A 23,686-nucleotide genomic window follows, 5' to 3' on the forward strand; every position below is an offset into this window, starting at 1 on the left:
CCCAACTGAGTGGGCCACACTTTAAAATTAGCATAATTTGCGTCAAGTAATTTGTAAATCCCCTGAATACCTTCGAGATGAACTAATTTGTAATGACTTAGACCAAATTGGCTGTCAATGATTTTTTGTAGATTTTTAAAGTCTTAACTTTCGAACATTCTTTTATTTGCAGAGCAATTGAAAGTACACCTGGAACTGGTACATCTTGGTTTAGCGCTCTAAAATCTTGTTAAAACATCTGAGACAGAGAACAAGTATGTAAAAATTATTTACAGTTTACGTAAATAATTTACTATTGTGCGTTAATGATTTAAGTGAGTGTAAAATTTTATTTTTCTAATGTATTGAGCAACCTAGCACATGTAAACACTGTTTCAAGAAGTCTGAAGTTTTCTTGTTCCAATGTATTGAACAACCAGTGCACATGAAAAAGCTCTTAGGAGTTTAGAATTTTACTGTTCAAATGTATTGAGTGACTAGTGCACATGAAAAAAATCTTTTTCGAGTATGAGGTTTTCTTGTTCAAATATATTGAACGACCAGTGCTCATTAAAAACCTCTTTTAAGGAGTGTAAAATTGCTCAAATGTATTGAAGTCTATATTCTTTGCATGTTGGAAGATTAAGGTATTTTGATATGCACTACGTAAATCAACGTACAACTGTAATTTGTAACTTTATTTACCACAAACTCAATCAGAGATTACAGCGGCAAAAAAAATACAAAATATAATAACTAAAAATATAAATAAGTAAAACATGCATCGAGTAAGAATAAAATTACATTACATTAAATAAAAGATAATGCCTGCTTTCCATAAGTGCTGTGCTATTAACTGTGGTTTATACATGAAGTAGCCATAGTAAAAATATTCAGAAACAACTCTTACTGGGGAAAAAAATCTCAAATAAGTTGTTAGCTTCTCTAAATTGGCTAAAAGAACAAGCTTGATTTATCTTGGTGAGAGGAAGTAGATGACGCGAACACAGTTAATAAAAGATATACTTTTATTAACAAGACGTAATAAACCCCTAAGCTCCGCTTTTAATCATTTCCTGTGTTCAGACTGAAGTTTTACGTGCATGGAGTATCTCACTTCTTTGTTATTGAAGTACTTCAGAGTATAGATTCTTGCTCAACGTACATTGTTTTAAATGAAGTGACAATCCTTTCACTACCGTCGAAGCTTTTTGTTTTGTTGTCGAATTTTTGGTGATTGCTTTCCCATAAAACAAGCAGCTCTTTGTCATTGTTTGAAGTCATTTCAATGTTTCAGCTAATCTTCATCCCCAAGTGATCGAGACACTTACCAAGGTGTTGAAACACTTGGCTTTTTAAGTCTCTTTTAATATGGATAATAAAAGCCTTTTGAGTATAGTTAATCATAGAAAATTTAGAACTTTGTTGTTTTGGGATGTTTTGTTCGAAAAGAAATCGTCCAATTTCAAATTTCAACAGCATATTGCTCTAACTTTTGGCATTTAAGCTCTTTAAGTTCATCTTCCTCTCTTTTGTGAAAATGTTAAATAACTGATTTTGCTATGTAAATTCTGCACGCTAATGAATCAGTAAATACTTTCCTATCTTCTCCATCAGCCTTTATAGAAATGTTTTTTGGCCAATCGCTTTCACGATTTCGATTGTTCAGGCAACTATTTGCAATCTTCTTCAACAGGGTTGCATGATGTTACGCCAAAACATTGTGACAGTTTAGCTGGGCTCTGATATTTCCACGTGAACTGAACGAATTCTTTACTTTAACTTGTAGTTCAAGTTAAAGAACAGAAAAATAATGTGAAAAATCCATAATTCATTATGTCAAATGTAGTATAACGTAACAAAATCCATAATAAATAAATTTCAAAATGGAAAACATTTCGTGATTAATTAAAATTTCGATCAGATATTGTGTTTGAATTTTTCACTTTTTTGCTGGTTACCCAAATGTTTGCAATTGTGATTTCATATCTCGCACGCCGCTACGTGTCTAAGATCATGAATATTACGTAACTTATAAAAAGCAGGTGCAGTTTTTAATAGAAAAGCAAGCTATATACACAAGCTTATATATATCATACATCTTTGAAACTCGCTCACTTTCAACTACATGAAATAAGCGCACCAAAACAATCTTCAGAAATTTTTACTTAACTTTGGTCTGCCCACGAAGATCATGCATGACGTGAGAGAATAAAATTTGCATTATTAGCGGCCTTGCATCAAGATGAGAAATCGATTTTTGGTTGGTGTCTTTCTCAGAGTCGGGTTCCACATCTTCGTCAGTTTTCCCCCTTTTTTTACGAACATATTCAATAATCTCAAGCATCACTTTAGCAAAATTTTCCGCTGAGAAGGTACCTTTCTGGGATAAACCGTAAGTAGAACTTTTCCGTTGTGCACATTCTTGACGATCGAAATGTGTAGCAGGCTTGGCATTCTTAGCACAGTGCATTTTCAAGTGAATTATACGTTCATCAGTAACCAAAGCCACCTTTCCGTTGACATGGTGAACAAGACGAACAGAATCATTAAATAAACCCGAGTTATATTCTGTGTTCATTAACATGAGCGACGACTGATGTTTTTTCCGTGACAGATGAGAAAGTGTCAATCACTACCTTTGAAGAAACATCTTCAAAGTAGTAACCTGTAATGCACTTGGAGACTGGCGTGTAAATAACTTGATCATATGCCTTGATTTCTTTCACGCTTGGATTAAATTTCATGACTTTTAATAGATTTCCCTCCATGTTGTAGATAAACAGTTTATAAAATCTGCGAAAACGTTCCTCTCGATGAATTATGATTGCCATTTTGTTATCAGAAGAAATGGATAACGATTTTAATTCACCAACAAGTGGATTACGATTGCCTTTTGCCTTTAGCGCCTTCAGAAAAAGCTCACCATCTTTGTTACATCCGCACACGGTGATATTGCTTTGATCACTTATCACAAATGCAACAACAATTCTTTCATCTTGTGTTGCGGCCATGAACAGATTTCGTGCATCTTTGTTGTCCAGGAACTTCAATGTAGACTGTTGGACAATACCATCTTTTGAAAAAACTGTCATTAGATATTTCCAAGTGTTTCTACTTCCGTAACCAGAAAGAACATATACCACGCCATTGTTATCAACTGTCATACATCTAACCTGCCAATCGTCAATCTCACAACTTTCTTTACACCACGGTTGAAGCTTTCCTGTTTTGCTGTCGACTTTTTGGAGACTTTTTCCAGAAAAAATCAGCATTTCTCCTTCGTTGGTTATTGTGATTTCTTTGTCGACAAATAGGTGAGCTTCATCTTTACAAAAACGAGATTCGTACCAAGGTGTGAAAGAACTCGTGATTCCTTCAACATCTTTAAAATACAAAGGATGAAACTTGTGCACACCTGATTGAATCAATGGCCAGTCAAGAACAGCTCGTTTTTGAAGTGTGTTGTTTGAAATGAAATCGGCTAGTAATAAATTGGTTATCACTATGCTGTCAACGTTTCTATCCCTCCTGTTTTTATTAAGTGTGAATTGTGAAAATGAAAAAAGCTTTTCGACCTCGGGCAACGAATTCAAGTTTTTCAAGTATACCATCGAATCCTTTTCTGCTGTTTCACTATCATTAAAATTTCGAAGAATACAACTTGCGATGCAAATCTTGCATGCAGTTATTCTGTCTTCAATTTTTAATGATGCATTATGAAATGCTAAGCCAGCTTCTCTGTCTGCCTCTGTAAAAGACTCTTCAGCCAACTGTTTTCGCTCTTCTTTCAACTCGAATTCTTCGTTTTTAGTTGACTCGGCAAGTTTCAGTCTTTCAATACCCTTACTGAAATGACTAATACTACTGTCGAGATCTTGTCTGCATATTGCCTTTAATATTGTTAATTCGCCTTCAACAACACCTAGGAGTTCCAGCAATGTTTTCCCACCTTTTTGTAAACCTCCTATCACGCCCAAACTTATTGTTATTGGATCCATCGCAAGTTTCAGCAATCTAAAATTGGTTTTGTATAATACAGGTATTACATTAGCAAAGCAAGTTTGTATTTGGCTCGTGCTATGCTGACTTCTCAGCAAAATAATAATTTATGGGCTGCTTACATGATCCCGGCTAACGGAATTTCAGTGAGGCGTGAATGGTTTCGAGGTATTGAAAGGAGTCAAAACTTCAAGCGCAAAAATTACAACTGTTTATTAAGCGCCAAGTTATTCCTGTTGTAATTCTTAAATTAAGATAAATCAATGGTTTTCATTTTAAATGTTTTTGTAGTTGTCAAACCAGAATATTGTGAAATTGCCAGAGAACATTTATCTGATGATGAGTATTGAATCGTTTCCATTTGCCAAAATCATTTAACGCTTGACTGAATCCCGGCTATTCGGGCTCATTTAATAAGCCCCTAAATTTGTTTAGAAAATGATATTTCATGCATTGTTTTTTCAGCGACTGAGCACAAATATAATTGCGTTCTGTCGTTACTTAAAGTGCATATAAAGCTTATGGGATTTTTTGTATACTGAATCGTGGTGTAAAACGTTATATTCCAAATTTTTTTTCTTCGTTGGACCAATAGTTCTCGTGCTACACTCAATTAAAATTATCAAAAAACTGGCTATTTGAGTTGCTCGATTTCCCGGCTATATACTGGAACTGCGCGGTCATTTGAGGAAAGCGTGACGTCATGAAAGTAACATTTCAGCAAGCATGCATTAAAAATATAGTCACAGAATAGATATTGTGATATAGTGAAATATCTGCTTTGATATAGTGAAATATCTGCTTTGACATGCTTAATTGCAGTATAGTTGCTGGCTGTTCTAGCGTTCCTTGCCCGAGAAAGGGCATAGGACTTCACGGCATTTCTTTTTATGGATCAGAAGATCCTTTAAAAAAGAAAAAGAAGAGAAAGTGGCTACATTTCGTCCCTTTAAAACGAGCGAAATGCCCCATAGCAAAGATGTGGAGCATTTGCTCGCTGCACTTCAAACCTGAAGATTTTACCAGACGGTATAATAGTTTGCAAAGGCATTGATGATAGAAAGTGCGCCTTCTGAAATGAATTGTAGACAGGTAAGGATTTTTGTTTTAAATCCTGTATATTTTCCGCGTGAGACTGATTTCTTCGATGAAGGAAGCTTGTTTTAAATTCGTCAAAGATTTTGTAATTGAAATTTAATTTTTGCAGTTGATACCATGTTGTTGTAGGTTGTTAGAGTTATTTTGTCTAATCAAGACTTTTGAAGCTGAAAGTGCTACCTTTTTGGAAGACAGTGATAGTGATGTTGAATTTTTTGATGTCTTGTAAGTAAAACAATTGCAGCACAAGCAGAAGTACAGGTATTGAATTTATTCCAATAATTTATTTACACTAGTAGATTGTAAGATCTAAAGATAATATTTTTTTTTGTTTCAGAATGGGTTTTGTCAACTGCAGTTGGCACCATTGATGGTAAACATATCAATTTGCGTGCACCTCCAAACTCAGCCTTTGAGTTTTTTTAACTATAAAAAACATTTTAGCATAGTCCTCTTGGCAATTGCAGATGCAGATGCTAAATTCATCTCATTTGATCTTGGAGCCCCTGGCAGCCAGTCAGATGGAGGAATTTTTAAAGACAGTCACTTAAAAACATACGCAAGACATGCTATTTCCCACAAGCCTAAGAACTAAGAGATACATTATTGCCTATACCTTACTTTCTGCTTGGAGATGAGGCCTTTGCTTTGAATGAAAATCTAATGAAGCCATATCCACACCAGACTGCAATAGGTGATGAGAAAGTTTTTAACTATAGACTTTCACGAGCACAAAGAATTGTCAAAAATGCATTAGGATTGATGTGTAGTCGATTTAGATGTCTTTTGAGAACATTGGAGTTGAATGTTCCACATGCAATGCAGGTGGTGAGGGCCTGCATGGCACTGCATGACCTTTTGATAAGTCAGAAGGACCAGTTTTACACACATCCATCCTGGACTTTGAAGATATAGTAGGAAATGTTGTGAATGGTTCTTGAAGAACACAATTAGGCAATGAAAATAAAATATGTGACATCCAGCCAGATGCCAGTGCCCACCCATCATTAATTCATGCTAGACAAATCAGAAATGCTCTTAAAGACTATTTCTTTGAAGAAGGGGCAGTTGATTTTAAATGGACAATGACAAACTAAGGAATTATAACAATGACATAAATTTACCTCGTTTGTATATAAAAAATATATGAAAACTTGTTTTGCTGGTTGATGTTGCCCTTTATATACACATAAATACAGTAAAGGAAACTCAAAAACAAATGTATAAGTTATTTTGATGTAGAAGTTTAATCATTGAAACATGTTCATTTAAAATACCCTAGTTTAATAAGATGGTGGTTGAAGCTGATTATTTATTGATTGTTCTGCTTGATAAAATGGTTGGTATTGAGCCCGTGGGGGCTTTAAAAATAGTCGATTGTATGGCAAACTTAACACGTCTTTGTATATCTTTATCTGCCAGACCACGCATTGCATGTGCTACATCTTTACCAAAAATATCCCACTGGTCTTTAGGAGCAGATGTTGCTTATTTTGCCAACTGGTTCAAGGCAGATGTTGCTGACTCAAGAAATGGACTGTGTGATTGTTTTCTATTCTTTGAGCTTGAAATGAAACTACATTCACTTCCTGTATCTTCATTATCAATAATTAAATCATTCAATTGGTTTTCTCTGTCTGGTGGAAAACCTTCATCAATAGCATTTGTAAATACTTTACGATTGTGTGATATAATTCATCCAGGAAACTGCACTGGTCAAAAAACGTCCATTTTGATACATAAACTTCACTAGCCCCACCTCCTGTACCTCGGCTTTTTCTTATTTTTCAAACTTCTTCTCTATAAAATGTTCTTAAGCTCTGTATCTCTGCTAAAAGGTTAAGCCAGACATTTTATTAGAATAGACTTATTTGAATCCAAATAATAGTATATAAAGCTAAAGATGGATATGTTTTCCTTTACCAATTTTGGCCTGCAAACAAGCTGAGTTAGAAGTTTAAACACATTGCCATGTAAGCAGGACAAGATATTTTTTCTTTGCGATTTAAGGCAAACCAAAGAATATAAACAATGTTTATACATCGCTAAAATGCAATTCTTTCGACTCCATTAGAATCTTATCACTCACCTTTGATGCTTGGCAAATCAACGTTTGGCAGTTCAACTTTGATTGCTTGCTGTATTTCCCGGTAGTGTGCATTCTTCATATTTCTGTTTTTGTAATGCTCACTTTTGGTATTCCAAATACTCTCTCTTTCTCTGACAGTATCGAGAAACCAACTCCCCACTTGATCGGGCCAGTTTTTTTTATCACCCGCCATGTTTTGTTTTATGTGAAGCCTGTGATCTACTTCGCTCCTTGATATGTGAGACTTTTTATTTGACAGCCATCTACACGACCCATTTTTTGTATGTGATAATTTTTATTTGTCACATAAAAGCTAGCACGCCAGCTTTTCAAAACAGGCAATTATTAAATAAAATTTGACAACTTTTTTGTCGTTTACACGGTCAAATTAACATTGTCAACTAAAAATTGTCATATTAAAATTGCTGAGTTCTATAAGACCTCAATGATTAGACCACAATCGCTACTAGTTACTTGCATGACGTCGGCGGATGTATGAAACAACAACTCGTTTCCAGAGCCCATACGGGAAAACATTGGGTGCAAAATCCAGACTTTGAAGGGGGATTAAAAGAAAAGTTTTACATTCTATTTTTATTAATACGAATATGTGTTTTAAGACATGGTCTTTCAAACAAGACCAAAACGCCATAAGGTTTATATGCACTTTAAATACACTACGTGTATACAATCTTTATAATGTTATATACAGTCTGTCTTTGGGCGTTTTTTGTCACCAGAGACGTAACCAGCTTACAAATTTGTTTATTCTACGTAAATGTTTCATCATTAAGTTCATTCATTTATGTTGTACGTACAGTGAGTGAACTTCAAAATATTTACGTAGCATGAACAAACTTGAGTGCTGGTTACGTCACAGTTCGTGACATTTTCTTAGCCGAGTTGTAGATCTTGCGTTAGCCAAAATAAATTTTAACTGCTCCATTATGGATATAGTTAGATTTAAAAAGGAACTTCCTTGGTAAGATAATGGACGTTTATTGCCAAAAGCGTTATATAAAGATATTTCGAAAGGAAGCCAATGAGTTTGATGGACAAAAAGGAACTAAGACTAAAGGTACGTTTACACAAAACAATTTGTTGGGCCGACACTTACGCCATATTACGTGATTCTTGCCATATATGGAACATTTGTCGTGAAAGACAAATCGTTGTGTGTAAATAATGCATCCGATGTATTTACGCGATTTCAAAAAAGAAAACAAATATGTCGAAGAACAATAGCAAAGCGAAATTAAAAGTTGTCATTGTAGCTACGAAGGTAATGTATATTATTATTATTGCTTCAAAAAATAAAGAAAAGAAGAAAACAAATATAAAGATCGGTGTGAGTATAAAAGTGCAAATCAAGGTAAATTTGCCGTGTTTCTTTTTTTAAGAACATATTCTTAACTATTTTTTCTAAATCTCTGCAGCTTTTTGCTTTTGAATAAAAACAACGACGCTTTCAGCACTTTCTTTTTCCGTGTTGAAAGAAAACATTTTGATGATTTTTCGATAATCATAATTTGCTTGTTTCTGAAGCCATAGCAACATAGTAAAAATCGGGAACGAATCTGTAGTTTGTTATAGATTTTCATCCGATTTTTTTAGTCGGCGACTTTCCAAATATGGCAAGAACACGTAATATGGCGTCATTGTCGGCCCGACAAAGCGCTGTGTGTAAACGTACCTTAAGTGTAAGATATCGTCAAAATTAAAGTAAAGATCATGGTGTAGAAAGTGAATAGGATAAAGAAATTATTATTTAGAGGAAAGAAAATGTTGGTCATCCAGGGGATGAAAACGTTCAAGTAGATGATAGCAATAAAGTTCATGGGCAATAAAAAGGATAACAAGGATACGAGAGAAATGAGAATGATAAACGTTTTCCTAGAGAAATTCAAAGCATTGTAAATAAGGACAGACTTGGGTCTTGGAAAGTCACTTCAGCAACACAAATAATCTTTATAAAACAGTAAAAGGGTATATGCTATGGGCAGAACGATGTACGACATAATGAAAAAAAAACTATGTGTACACAGGACGACAACAAAAGGAGAGAAAAATGATGCGAAAAACATGTCATGCTGAGACGAATTATAGTGTGGTTCTTCAATGAAACTTATAGGAGGGATTTTAAAAGAGAAGCAACAACGTGAAAATAAATAGTAAAAACGTTAACGAATCCGAAAGTAATGAAACTGTGAAGAAATATCTCTTCAAAAAGTACAATGCCTTAGACAAATCTGGATTGGAAACAACAAACAATTAACGAAGAAAAACGCAGTTAGAAAAAGTACTTTCAGATTTTGAAGAAGATAATGATTCAAATACAACAACAATTCAGCAAGCATCTGTCTGTGCACTACAAAAGCAGATGATGAAATGAGAGCATGAAAGAAAATCAGAAAAATGGTGGATGAGAATAGGTACGGAGTATGGGGAGAATATAAGGAAAGTTTGCAGCATCCTCTTTCTTAGCACAAAAAGAGTACAATAGGCCATTGATAAAGAGGAAGTGATTTACAGAAATCTTGGAGGAAAAGGTCAGAAGCACTTAGGATGAGCCCAAATAGGAATTAAACTCCTTTGTTAAGAATATCATAAAAGCGTTTCTAATGGGCTACCCAAAAGTACATTTTTTCTAAGTCTTCCTCATATGTGTGGTTCCATTGGGAGCCAACATCAAGAAAATCTTCCACCATTGTACTTGATTGGAGGGTGGGAAACAGGTAAACCAGATGGGGTCAACCATGGAAAACCGTTCTTTCACAGAATGATACTTGAGTAAACCGAAAGGAAACACGAGTAATTAACAACATGTACAATTATAGATATTGTGAATCTTGGTGATAACAGAGACTGTTTGAAAAGAGATATTCGAAAGTAACTGTAAATAAAAGAAATTAAAAATGTTCCTCTAATTTTGGAGGAAGTTAGAACTTATTTGGGAAAGAATAGAGAAACTGAGCACTGATATAAAGCTTCAGCAGTTGCAGAAATTAACGATTTCTTAAAAAGCAATGATCACGAGAGAAATGGAGATGTAGTTAAAATGAGCAATTCCGTCGAAGCTTACCTCCTGTAGGCAGGTAGATTTGAGTTTGTGGGAAAATACTAGCATTATCTATAATAATGATAAATCCATAGCAAAACTTCTATAATTTTTAAATTTGTTTTGTGCGTTTGCTTTGTACGGTACATGAAATGAATAGGCTACTATTTGTAAACTTTATGCGTTACATAGTTCAAGCTATTGCAAACACCGAAAATGCACACTTTAACTAAAATAAGGTTTTTTCCTCAATCCCCTCCTCCATAACTATATTGTGCATTAATGATTAGCTCATTATTCTAGAAGAATCGCTTGTCCAAAGTTGAAGATGTGTGTATTAAAAGAAAAGTTACAATTACTTCACACATGTTAAAAAACAAACATATTTGTTTATACGATGAGTTCATTCAATGTCGTAATCGGAAATATAAGGCACATTCTGTGCAATAGTCCATATTGACTGTTGTCATCGTAAATGCACACTTTTTAACCAAAATAAGGTTTCTTTCTCAAACCCAATCCCCCATAACTATGTTGTGCATGCAACAATCATTAACTCGTCATTCTAGAAGAAGCGCTTGTCCAAAGCTGAAGATATGTGTAATATGAGAAAAGTTGCCAATTACTCATCACATGTTCAAAAACAAACCTATTTGCTTATACGATGAGCTCATTCAATGTCGTAATCGTAAATATAAGGCACATTTTCTGCAATGGTCCATGTAGACTGTTGTCATCGAGTGCTGGTTGCATTGATTTATGTTTTCTAATTTTCTGCAGTTCCTACATTTATTTATTCAATTTTCTCATTTCCTAACTATTGTGCGCATGTAGGCCGTTGGCTATTATCTGGGACCAACCATCTGTGTGTCGACTTGCGAACTAACTATGACCAACTCAAGAATTCATGACCAAATGAATGAAAGTAATAACTGAAAATACTTCAGTCAAGTTAAAAGATTCCCGGCGGAAATTTTATAAATCGTATCATTACTTATGTTGATGGAATGATGTTGTTAATAAAACCTCAACTGATATGGAGTTGTTTCTAGGTTGTCGCCTTATTTAATTCTTTCGCGTTTTTCATGGTTGCTTAATTAGCCATACTGTTTAAAGACAGGCTCTTGGCGAATGAAAGATACGTTTGTACGCTACGCAACTTTCTTAGGAGTATCATTACGTGCCCTGAATTGTATACTAATGCATTACAACTTAATTAAATTTGTATGACCTACCGTAAATTTGTGCGAACTACGACTTCGTCACCAGTTTTGCTTCCGTTCGATTAAAACCTTCAAAATCAGTCGAACAATGTTTTGCAACATTGATATATAACTTTTGATGAAATGTAAAAATGTTAACTATTTCAAAATATCTTTGCGGGAGTTGAGTTTTATAAAGAGATTTTTGTCCTCTTCAAAGCAAACGGGGAGAAGGAATTGATTGGAGGAATATTTTAAATGCTTAACTAATTTTTTATTCACGTATCCAACAAGCTGATAAGGTTAAATCAAAGAAGGGAAAAGTAGGTAGTCGTACATTACTTTTGATAAATGTAAAGTAAGCTTATAACAGAAATTAGTCCACAGATGAAAAAAATATAATGATAAATAAATTTTGACTAGAATTTTCTCTCTCTTTAATGGCTGCTCTCCTTAATAAAGAAAACTAATAATTTACGCAATCCATCATCAAGACGTCACAGGGATTTATTATTAAATCTTGATTCGCATCGATGACCAAAATTAAAATCATTTCTGGCGTCACTAATGAAATACATTGCGATCGTCAAGTACATCACTATGGAACATGCAATGGAAAATTTACCACCAATTTAAAAATAAGATAAAGTACTTCAGGAATGGTGAATTGCATACGTTTTGACTGCATTTGACACAAAATCAGTATGGGTATAAAAGAATTACGTAATATTTCACCTGCGTGTCTTTTAATGTGTCAGCATTTGGTTGAAAACGTTGATTTCGTTGCATCTCGTTCAATAGTCTTATACATTTTTGCCATAAAAAAACTTAGCACTGTTTCTTACCCAGCAATTTCGTCATCCAATATTTTGCATTAATAACCATATTGTTAAATCAGCCAAAATAATTTCGAAAAAAATTTGAAATAATTATACTATTTAAGTTTCATTTCGTGACAATTAACACTTTAGCAGCCGCGCGATGTCTGCCAAAATTTGCTCGTTTCCATTATCTCTGAGCAATGTAGTTAGTATTGATTTAGGCTATGCAATTATTCAGGCTACACACACTCAGCTTGCTAGACATACACTACATAGGCTACACACCCCACACTGGATATAATGATAAATTGTGTAAAGGAAAGTCGAGAATATTATTCTTAGTGTTAAGGTATTACGAATCCAAAACATTGTTGACTGAATTGTGTTTATAGACTTGGGACTATATAACATAGGCTGCCACTGTTGTATTTGTAGAAACCATTACAACATTCACACTAAATGTCTCCATAGGAACTAGGAAATATACTTCAGTAGTTTCTGCAGTTTTTTTGTATTCTGTAACTACCAATGTATCTATACTCATTAAAAGCTTGGAAGCAATTAAGCAACGTATAAATTTATTGACATTGTTGCTATTTGACATGTGTGCATGCTGTTATTATAATTTCATATAAGACATTAGGAGTTCTAGTGCCCACAATAAACATTGATCAAAATATATATGTTGAAGTATCGTGATATGTATGAAAGTTGACAGTGCTAGTGGTAAAATTTTGTCTAAAAATTTTGTCATCTTGATATTTTTGCGACCTCGAATTGCCATGCAATATTGCTTTGAAGCAATGAAATTAGAGTATGTGCGATAATAACGTATTTCTACGTGCGACTCAATGAATACTTTGCCTTTTGTTTGTTTGAATTGAGTAATAGCATTAGATACTGGAGTACAACTCCGCCTTATCAACTTTTTTCCAACTCTTTAAGCGTCTTAAAATAACTTCCTTGACTGAAACTCTTTTCAAGTTTTTGTTCCGAGCTGTCTTCGTTTTTTCGTTCACTTCTTTTTCTTACTTTAACGCTGTAGGCACGAACGTTATGGTTGGTATCAGGCTTTTTTGTTGCTGATGAAAGGCCAGGCTCATTCCTATCCATAAACACTCGGTTTTGACTGGGATTTTCTTCTAAATTTTTTGTTAAATGAACTATGCACTCTTTTGTAACCAAAGCCACTCCTCCGTTATCATGATAAACAATACGAAATGAGCCATTAAACAATCCCAAATCATATCCTGCTTTCATCAATACGAGCGACGACTGTAGTTTTTTGGTTTCAGTTGAAAAAGTCTCGATCAATAACTTTGAAGCATCCTTATTAAAGAAATAACCTGTGATACACTTGGAGAGTGGTGTGTAAATAACTTGATCATATTCTTTGATCTCATCAAGGGACGGTTTGAATTTCATGCAATCTGATAAATTTGCTTCCATGTTGTAGAAAAGCATTCTGTAATATTCACGGGGATTTCGATAGGTTATCATGGCTATTTGCCTATCAGCAGAAAAACACAAAGATTTCAACTCGTCAACAAGTGGATTATTAATGCCTATAATCCTACAAGGTTCGAGAAAGAGAAAACCAGTTTTGTAGCATACACATAGGTTGATGTTAGGTTGGTCACCTTCAACAAATGCAATAGCAACTACTTCATCATTTGTGACGGCCATAAACAAGTTTCGTGCCTCTATATTGTCAAGAAACTTCAAAGTAGATTGTTGGATAGCGCCATCTTCTGAAAAAACTGTCAATTGATAGTTCCAAGTGTTCTTATTTCCATAACCAGAAAGAACATATACCACGCCATTGTTATCAGCTGTCATACATCTAACTTGCCAATCATCAATCTCACAACTTTCTTTACACCACGGTTGAAGCTTTCCTGTTTCGCTGTCGACTTTTTGGAGACTTTTTCCAGAAAAAATCAGCACTTCTCCTTCGTTGGTTATTGTGATTTCTTTGTCGACAAATAGGTGAGCTTCATCTTTACAAAAACGAGATTCGTACCAAGGTGTGGAAGAACTCATGATTCCTTCAATATCTTTAAAATACAAAGGATGAAACTTGTGCACACCTGATTCAATTAATGGCCAGTCAAGAACAGCTCGTTTTATAAATGTGTTGTTTGAAATGAAATTGGCTAGTAATAAATTCACCATCAGTACATTTTCAATGTTTTTGTCCCTCTGGTTTTTGTTAAAGGTTAATTGTGGAAAAGAAAAAAGCTTTCCTACCTCGTGCAACGAATTCAAGTTTTTCAAGTATACCATAGCATCCTTTTCTGCTGCCTCACTATCATTAAAATGTCGAAGAATAGAACTTGCGATGCAAATCATGCACGCAGTTATTTTTTCTTCAATTTTTAATGATTTATTGTGAAATGCCTTGTTTGCTTCTCTGTCCGCCTCGATAAACGACTCTTTAGCCGACTGTAGTGTCTTTGATGGTAGCGACTCATATTCTTTGTTTTCAATTGACTTTGGGAGATTTAGTTTTTCTACACCTCTCCTGAAATGACTGATGCTGCTTTGGAGATCTTTTCTACACATTGCTTTTAATATGGTTAATTCGCTGTCGATTACACCTAGTAATTCCAGGAGTGGTTTCCCACCTACTGAAAAACCCGACAATAGTTCCCAACTTAATGCTATTGGATCCATTGCAAGCTTGAAGTCTTCAAGTAGGCCAGTCCTGAGTTGTGCTCTGTTTTGATTCAGCAATCTAAAATAGGTTTTGCACAATAAGGTATTACAATGGAAAATTTCATTGTTATCAAGGGGCATTCACCAGTAGTGAAGCTTCCTTAAATTTTCCCCCGTGCTATTTAGTGACTTTTCCAGCAAAATTATCAAGTTCTTTAGATAGTGGGAGTGAGAAATTATGCTGGCTTTGCCGCAAGCATCCTATCATTGCTTCAGCACACAATTTATATTTTGGTTTAAAGTTTTACTGTAGCGTCGAAGCGATGTGAATAACTTAACTTATTTGTGATATTTTATGGATTTGTTTGAACTTTATTGCTAGTAGCTCCATACTAAAATTAGTACTAAGCGTTATCAGATAACATTTGTAAACAGATTGACTTTAAAATATAATTTCGTATAATCTAACTATTACACTGTCAGATGTGTATTTTATCCGTCGTCAATATTGATTTCTACAGCCTAGTTTGCCGAAACGTCAGGCAACATGAACAACAGTCCCCCTCTGGACTGCACTCATTTGGACAATCTACATCTAAAAACATGTAGGAAATGTTATTTGTAAAACATTTGATGCGTATATGCAATTAGCGGAATAGTAAACCAATAGGAACAATACCAAGTTTGGGCCAGATTATATAGAGACAAGCAAGCCCGATGATTTCAAGGGATTGAAAGTAAGCGCCAAACGTCATTCCTGTTGTAATTCTTAAATTAGGGCAAATTGGTTGTTTTTATTTTAATAATTTTTCGTGTAGTTTTTAAATCGGAATATTGTGAAGTTGCTTGAGAAGATTTATCTAATGATAAGTATTGAATCGTTTCCATTTGACAAAATCATTTAACGCTTCGCTGAATCCCGGCTACCGGGCTCGTGTAATCAACGTTTTAAGAGAAAAAAATAAGAAGTTTGGAAAAAAGGAGGGATGAGAATAACCGAATCAATTAAATAAAGAAGAAGAGGGAAAACAAGAGTGGAGGTAGAGATGTTTAATGGTAGACCAATAGCACCACAGCAAATAGAGAAAGGGCCTAGCGTTGAAAATATGTTGATTTCGGAGCATGCATTTGGTAGATGTCAATAAGATGATATAATGTGTGAAACATGTTATTGTGAAGAGAGAACTTGTTAGAATATATTTGCACGATATAATTTTAAGGAAGTTTACAATAAGATCAAGTACAGTAAATATTAAGGAAGTTTAAGATCGAAGTACGGGTAGCATGTTAATTGACAACGTCAAACAATAAATGGATTAAAGAGGCACAGAGAAACAAGTATTTGAAACAAACGAGTATTGGATAAGAGGTTGACTTCAATTTATGAAATAAAAAAATTGGAAGAAAGATTAGATTGGAAGTTTAGTTTGGAAACAAACTTAAACCAACAAAGATGAAAAACCCAAATACTTGTAGAATATAAGAAAATAGTGAAAATGACTGTCAAGCAGACGGTAAATTGAGAGCATAGAAAAAAATCGGAAGAGTTGTGGATCAGAATAAGCGCCAACTGCAGGGAGAATGTAAAAGAATTATTTGCAACCCCTGCTGGCTGGATGCAAGATGACATGAGCAAGTTATGTAAGAAAACGTGACCACGCGCTCCACAGTGCATTGAATGACTCAGTCTTTAGTTATGGAATGGAAAGAAAGAAGGAATTGGTACAAGGATAAATTAGAAGAAAAGCTCAAAAGTAGTTTGTCTTGGGAAAAATGTAAAAGAAGTGTAAAGGAAGTGTTGAAAAGATGAAATGGAAGCGTAATGTACGTAATGGGAAATGTGTGGTTAGCATGGAAGTGATAGAGCAAGGAGCTGGTTGGAACAGAAAATAATTGCAATATTATTGGTACAGGACCAAAATGTTATGGAACTACTTAATCTAATGCAATAACATTTTTGAGCTCAGAGAGCCTGATATTGTTTTCACCGACAAACAACAGCAAACATGTGTAATTAAAGATAACCCGTGTCTTTGTGATAGCAGAACTATCGATATGAGTCCTTAAAAAGAGATATTCGAAAGAAATGGTAAATAAAGGAAGTTAAAACTGTTTTTGTTTAAGGCCTGTTGGTACTTATTTTGTGTTAATAATAGAAAAATTAAGTATTGGTTTAAAGGTTATGCAGTAATAGAGAAAATAACGCTTTTGGGAACTGCAAGGTTCATGAGAAAAGGATTTGAAATACACATATCAAGATTATTGTCAAATAAATACTCAGGCAGCTGCTATTGAGTGAAGCTATTAAAACGGCGAGAAATGCACTTTAGTTATACAAGGTTTCTTTATCCACCCCCTCTCAAATAATTATTGTCATGCAATGATGATGTTCTCGCCATTCTAGAAGAATAGCTTGTCATAGTCCTAATAAGTCATTTGTTATCTAAAGATGTGAGTTTTATAAAAAACGTTGAAAATTACACAATCACATTATTAGGGACAAGCTGTTTGTTTATGCGAAAACGTTCATTCAGCTGAGTAACGCAGAAAGATTGGACCTTAACGAAACATTTAATGTGGCGAGTCATATTGATTTTAGTCATAGAATGCTGACTGCATTAGTTCGTATTGTGCAATTTTTCACATCTGTTTAATAAACTTTCCTGTTTCTCAATTTTTAGGAAAGGTAAAGCGTGGGTCATTATGGGCTTCAAGAATTAAGGAATGATGTTGCGAATAAAACCTCAAATGATATGGAGTTCAAGATGGTAGTTACATCGCCTCAAATAATTTTTCTACTTTTTTCACGGTTGCCCAACGAACCACTCTTTTGAATTTTTTTCTTGAGATTGGCGCATGCAGGGGGATAAAGGATACAGAGACAGGCTCTTTGCTATTGAATCTAACCTTTCAACGCTGGAAATTTTTCTGGCACTATGATTATGTGCTCTGAAATGTTTACTAATGCATTACAACACAAATCAAACAGCACTTAGTCTATGTAACGTACCTTTTCTTTTGCAATCAATCACTTCGTCACCAATTTCGTCTTTAACAGATTAAAACCTCTAACTGCAACGTAGACATATGCTTAAAAATGTTAACAATTTCAAAATATCCTTGCGGGTGTTATATGTTATAAAAAACTTTTCTTCTGATAGCTACTTTTAAAATGCCCCGCAAGGATACCTTGCGTGGGAGAGAGGACTGCCACAGCAAATATACTCACACGCAGCCAGGATAAAATGTACTGTTAAAATGTACTGTTTGGAAAATCTTTGTCGACTACCAACGTTTGGTTTTTCATACTGGAAAAAAAGCTTAATTTTCCTCATTGAATAGACGAAAGTGATTACTTACGCAATTCATCTTCAAGACGTCATATGGATTTAATAATTACCACCTGATTCGCATTGATGACAGGAGTATCATGGTATGACTGACGACGGTGCGACTGATGAAATACATGGGAAATAAATGCAAATGAACGCAAAGAACAACGACTAATATAACAAAAATTTTTTAAAGAGACAAAGTTTATCAACTCTGGTGAATTTTAAACGTTTTGATTGAATTTCACGCAAAATCATTATGGGCACGAGCGGAATTCGCCCGAATTTCACTTGAGCTTCCTTTCATTTGGAACAGTGCGTTGACAATGTTGATTTCGTTGCATCTTATTGAAATGCCTTCCTAATTTTTCCAAGTAAAGACGGTTGGCTTTATATTCTACCCAGAAAAGCGATTCGAGTTATCTAAATACGTTCGAAATAAATTGATTCGTAAATTTCATACTGTGATAATCGCCTAATTAGCAGCCACTATATGCAAAAATTTGCTTGTTTACAACATTGCTAAGCAATGTAGAATTAAGCTAGTACTTTTTAACTGTCATTTTTGTTTTGTAGTTACTGAGTTGCATTTCAAGATTTTTAACAATCTCAAAATTCACCGGATATATTGTCCATGTAAAAAACTGTACCAAAACTGTGCCTGTTTTGTTTATAGCTAAATAGTTGAAATTCCGTCAATAAAAAAGTGAGTGAGAGATGCATATTAAACACACTATACAGGCTGTACACACTATACAGGCTATACACACTCTACAGTCCGTACAGTCTCTACTGGCTATATTAACACGAATGAGTTAAGGTTGAGATTTTTAATTCATTATACATATTCTAGAATATTCTTAACTGAATAGTGTTCGTAGAGTAGGGACTTTGAATGTCGTGAATATTTTTTTTAATTTTTTTTAAAATAAATTAAAAAATTTAGTTATATTGTTGAGAAGGTTTATTTTGTTTTGTCCCATTCATTATTTTTCCTAATTTCACTAAATAAAGTAAAAATGGTTTGCAGTGTATCCACCCAAATGAATGGCCTACAATTTGAAATTAAAATGTTTTGCATTAAGTCGCTATCATTTTGTGAATCAGCGAAATAACTGAAAATTGTGCAATCATGAAAAAACTGTCGTATGATTTTGCCCAGCCAGCACACGACGTTTTCTTAACTTTGGCTGAAGGTTGTACTTACGTTACGTTATGACATAACGTTAATTCAACGTTCTTATCACGTTTTTATCTTATTCAAATTTTAACCACGTTGTGTTAGTTGAACATTGACATTAACATTAGGTAAGGAAGTTATGTTGTAACGTTGAAACAACGTTGTCTGAATGTTAAAATGAACGTTAGTATAAGGTGATTTTTCGGTCGCGTGCCAGTCATTATTGTCTGACGTTGTTTCAACGTCGGTTAGACGTTTAGATGAATCTTAGTTTAAGGTGATTTCTTGGTCGCGTGCCCGTCGTTATAGTCTGACGTTGTTTCAACGTCGGTTGAGCGTTAAGATGAACCCTAGTTTAAGGTGATTTTTTGGTCGCATGCCCGTCGTTATAGTCTGACGTTGTTTCAACGTCGGTTGAACGTTAAGATGAACCTTAGTTTAAGGTGATTTTTTGGTCGCGTGCCCGTCGTTATTGTCTGACGTTGTTTCAACGTCGGTTGAACGTTAAGATGAACCTTAGTTTAAGGTGATTTTTTGGTCGCATGCCCGTCATTATAGTCTGACGTTGTTTCAACGTCGGTTGAACGTTAAGATGAACCTTAGTTTAAGGTGATTTTTTGGTCGCGTGTCCGTCATTATTGTCTGACGCTGTTTCAACGTCGGTTGAACGTTAAGATGAACCTTAGTTTAAGGTGATTTTTTTGTCGCGTGCCCGTCATTATTGTCTGACGTTGTTTCATTATCGGTTGAACGTTAAGATGAACCTTAGTTTAAGGTGATTTTTTGGTCGCGTGCCCGTCATTATTGTCTGACGTTGTTTCAACGTCGGTTGAACGTTAAGATGAACCTTAGTTTAAGGTGATTTTTTGGTCGCGTGCCCGTCATTATTGTCTGACGTTGTTTCAACGTCGGTTGAACGTTAAGATGAACCTTAGTTTAAGGTGATTTTTTGGTCGCGTGCCCGTCATTATTGTCTGACGTTGTTTCAACGTCGGTTGAACGTTAAGATGAACCTTAACGTTGTATCAATGTCGAATACAAAAATCACGCCGTTCGTTTTTTCTGAACATTTATATCAATATGCGTTCGCTGTGTCAGCGTTGATAAAAATCAATTTTAATTTATAGTTTGATAACGTTATGACGCGGATGCGACCGATGCGACACAGTTGGCGAAATATGCAATAAAAGAAACGTGAATCGTTGTAGACGTTAAGGAACTTTGCGGGCTCAGAATACTATTTTGCACGTGTCTTCTTAATACTTCATTACAAGTGGCAAGTCGATCTTTAGCTATTAAAATTTTTCACCCAAGAAAGAATATATATTTGGTACAACGAGCTGATCAACGTTTACATCGTAAGTACATGCTATTTTGATTTTGTTTAAATTAACACAGAACTTGGGCAAGGAATAATTCACTACTGTGAAGGTACCACAGGATTCATCCTGACATTCATCCTCACATTCATCCTCACATTCACCACAGGATTCACCACAACATTCAAAATTAGCATAAAGTGTGAAGTTGACACCACATTCATTTTAATATTATTAAATAACATCAGTTTCAGAAACAAAATAGAAAAAAACCGTATTTTTTGCTACAAAAAAGCAAAAGATGCACACGTGTTTGGTGCCGTTGTAAAGACCAAGTTATTTAGACAAGGATTATACTATTTTTATTTTGGTCGAAAGTCTTGGAGCAAATCTACAGCCTTTTAAAGACTACTTCCGCTTTTGTCTCTTTACGTTAAATAATTGCGCGATGTTTACAATGCATAAATGTTGACATCTAAAAAGGCCTAATTTTCAAGAAATAAACACGCTGGAAAATACTTGTGTTTGGTAACATCCGAAAGTACGTTTTCTGAGGATTTCAAATATATCTTTACTTTTGTGGCTCAAATTCGTGGAGCGAATCTACAGCCATGCAAAGTGGACTGTGAAGGTACCACAGGATTCAAGATAGTACGGTTTTTATACGGTAAACACGCTGCAATACACTTGTATTTGGTATCAGATTAAAGATCTTGCTATGAGGATTACAAATATGTCTTTATTATTGTGGCCGAAATTCCAGGAGCGAATCTACAGCTTTGGAAAGGTAGAGCATTTTTGCGTTAATTAATAGGCAAGTTGTCATGTTGCATTATTTCACTAACGTCTAAATATGCCGGGTTTTGAAATAGTTAACACGCTGCAATATACTCGTATTTGGTATCAGATTAAAGATCTTGCTATGAGGATTACAAATATATCTTTATTATTGTGGCCGAAATTCCAGGAGTGAATCTACAGCTTGAGAAATGTGGAGACTTTTTGCGTTAATTAATATTCGCGGTACTTAACTGACATGTTTATATATATCTAATTTTGATGAAGTTAACACGCTACAATTTACTTGTGTTTAGTATCGTCTTAAAGATCTTGTTCTGAGGATTACAAATATGTCTTTATTATTGTGGCGAAATTCCAGGAGCGAATCTACAGCTTGAGAAATGTGGAGACTTTTGCGTTAATTAATATTCGCGGTACTTAACTGACATGTTTATATATATCTAATTTTGATGAAGTTAACACGCTACAATTTACTTGTGTTTAGTATCGTCTTAAAGATCTTGTTCTGAGGATTACAAATATATCTATATTATTGTGGCCGAAATTCCAGGAGCGAATCTACAGCTTTGGAAAGGTCGAGCATTTTTGCGTTAATTAATATTCGCGGTACTTAACTGACATGTTTATATATATCTAATTTTGATGAAGTTAACACGCTACAATTTACTTGTGTTTAGTATCGTCTGAAAGATCTTGTTCTGAGGATTACAAATATGTCTTTATTATTGTGGCCGAAATTCCAGGAGCGAATCTACAGCTTTGGAAAGGTCGAGCATTTTGCGTTAATTAATATTCGCGGTACTTAACTGACATGTTTATATATATCTAATTTTGATGACGTTAACACGCTACAATTTACTTGTGTTTAGTATCGTCTTAAAGATCTTGTTCTGAGGATTACAAATATGTCTTTATTATTGTGGCCGAAATTCCAGGAGCGAATCTACAGCTTTGGAAAGGTCGAGCATTTTGCGTTAATTAATATTCGCGGTACTTAACTGACATGTTTATATATATCTAATTTTGATGAAGTTAACACGCTACAATTTACTTGTGTTTAGTATCGTCTTAAAGATCTTGTTCTGAGGATTACAAATATGTCTTTATTATTGTGGCCGGGAGCGAATCTACAGCTTTGGAAAGGTAGAGCATTTTGCGTTAATTAATAGGCAAGTTGTCATGTTGCATTATTTCACTAACGTCTAAATATGCCGGGTTTTGAAATAGTTAACACGCTGCAATATACTCGTATTTGGTATCAGATTAAAGATCTTGCTATGAGGATTACAAATATGTCTTTATTATTGTGGCCGAAATTCCAGGAGCGAATCTACAGCTTGAGAAATGTGGAGACTTTTTGCGTTAATTAATATTCGCGGTACTTAACTGACATGTTTATATATATCTAATTTTGATGAAGTTAACACGCTACAATTTACTTGTGTTTAGTATCGTCTTAAAGATCTTGTTCTGAGGATTACAAATATGTCTTTATTTTTGTGGGCGAAAATCCAGGAGCGAATCTACAGCTTTGGAAAGGTCGAGCATTTTTGCGTTAATTAATATTTGCGGTACTTAACTGACATGTTTATATATATCTAATTTTGATGAAGTTAACACGCTACAATTTACTTGTGTTTAGTATCGTCTGAAAGATCTTGTTCTGAGGATTACAAATATGTCTTTATTATTGTGGCCGAAATTCCAGGAGCGAATCTACAGCTTTGGAAAGGTAGAGCATTTTTGCGTTAATTAATATTCGCGGTACTTAACTGACATGTTTATATATATCTAATTTTGATGAAGTTAACACGCTACAATTTACTTGTGTTTAGTATCGTCTTAAAGATCTTGTTCTGAGGATTACAATTAGGAAGAAAAATGTTTTGTTTGTTGTTTCTTTGAATGGACATATCATATAGCTTATAAACAACATGTAATTACAATAACAGCTCGTAAAAAACATTTTTTAACGTTTTAGTTAATAAATTTCCTTAAGAACTTAAAAACTTACATGCAGTTTATTAAAGAACGAGCCAAACAAAAGCTGGATGTCAGATGGCACAATGGTTTGGGCTTCTTCGTGTATACTTTTTTAGTGCTTCACGAAACAAGGTCGCAATACAACGGGGACCTGAATTTGCCCT

General features: G+C 34.6%; 2 protein-coding genes across 2 annotated transcripts; both read right to left on the minus strand.

Annotated features, from left to right (window-relative positions):
- Positions 1–2,543: 2,543 nt before the first annotated feature.
- On the minus strand, positions 2,544–12,437 carry LOC124439454. The gene is made up of 3 exons (XM_046989679.1): positions 12,164–12,437; positions 11,462–11,518; positions 2,544–3,996 (listed from the first exon to the last, which is right to left on the minus strand). The coding sequence occupies exon 3, from the start codon at positions 3,978–3,980 to the stop codon at positions 2,544–2,546; it is 1,437 nt and encodes a 478-aa protein (XP_046845635.1). The 5' UTR covers positions 3,981–3,996; positions 11,462–11,518; positions 12,164–12,437.
- A 373-nt stretch (positions 12,438–12,810) lies between these two features.
- On the minus strand, positions 12,811–19,103 carry LOC124439055. Its single transcript, XM_046989261.1, has 2 exons — positions 17,918–19,103; positions 12,811–14,986 (listed from the first exon to the last, which is right to left on the minus strand). Exon 2 carries the CDS (start codon positions 14,923–14,925, stop codon positions 13,171–13,173), a length of 1,755 nt encoding a protein of 584 aa, XP_046845217.1. The 5' UTR covers positions 14,926–14,986; positions 17,918–19,103; the 3' UTR covers positions 12,811–13,170.
- Between the last annotated feature and the right edge of the window lie 4,583 nt (positions 19,104–23,686).

This window comes from Xenia sp. Carnegie-2017, unplaced genomic scaffold (assembly GCF_021976095.1).
Source record: "Xenia sp. Carnegie-2017 unplaced genomic scaffold, XeniaSp_v1 HiC_scaffold_19, whole genome shotgun sequence".
Taxonomy (NCBI): Eukaryota; Metazoa; Cnidaria; class Anthozoa; order Malacalcyonacea; family Xeniidae; genus Xenia; species Xenia sp. Carnegie-2017.

Coding starts and splice junctions, on each gene's coding strand:
- LOC124439454 (XM_046989679.1), bottom strand. CDS start 3,980: ATGGATCCAATAACAATAAGTTTGGGCGTGATAGGAGGTTTACAAAAA.
- LOC124439055 (XM_046989261.1), bottom strand. CDS start 14,925: ATGGATCCAATAGCATTAAGTTGGGAACTATTGTCGGGTTTTTCAGTA.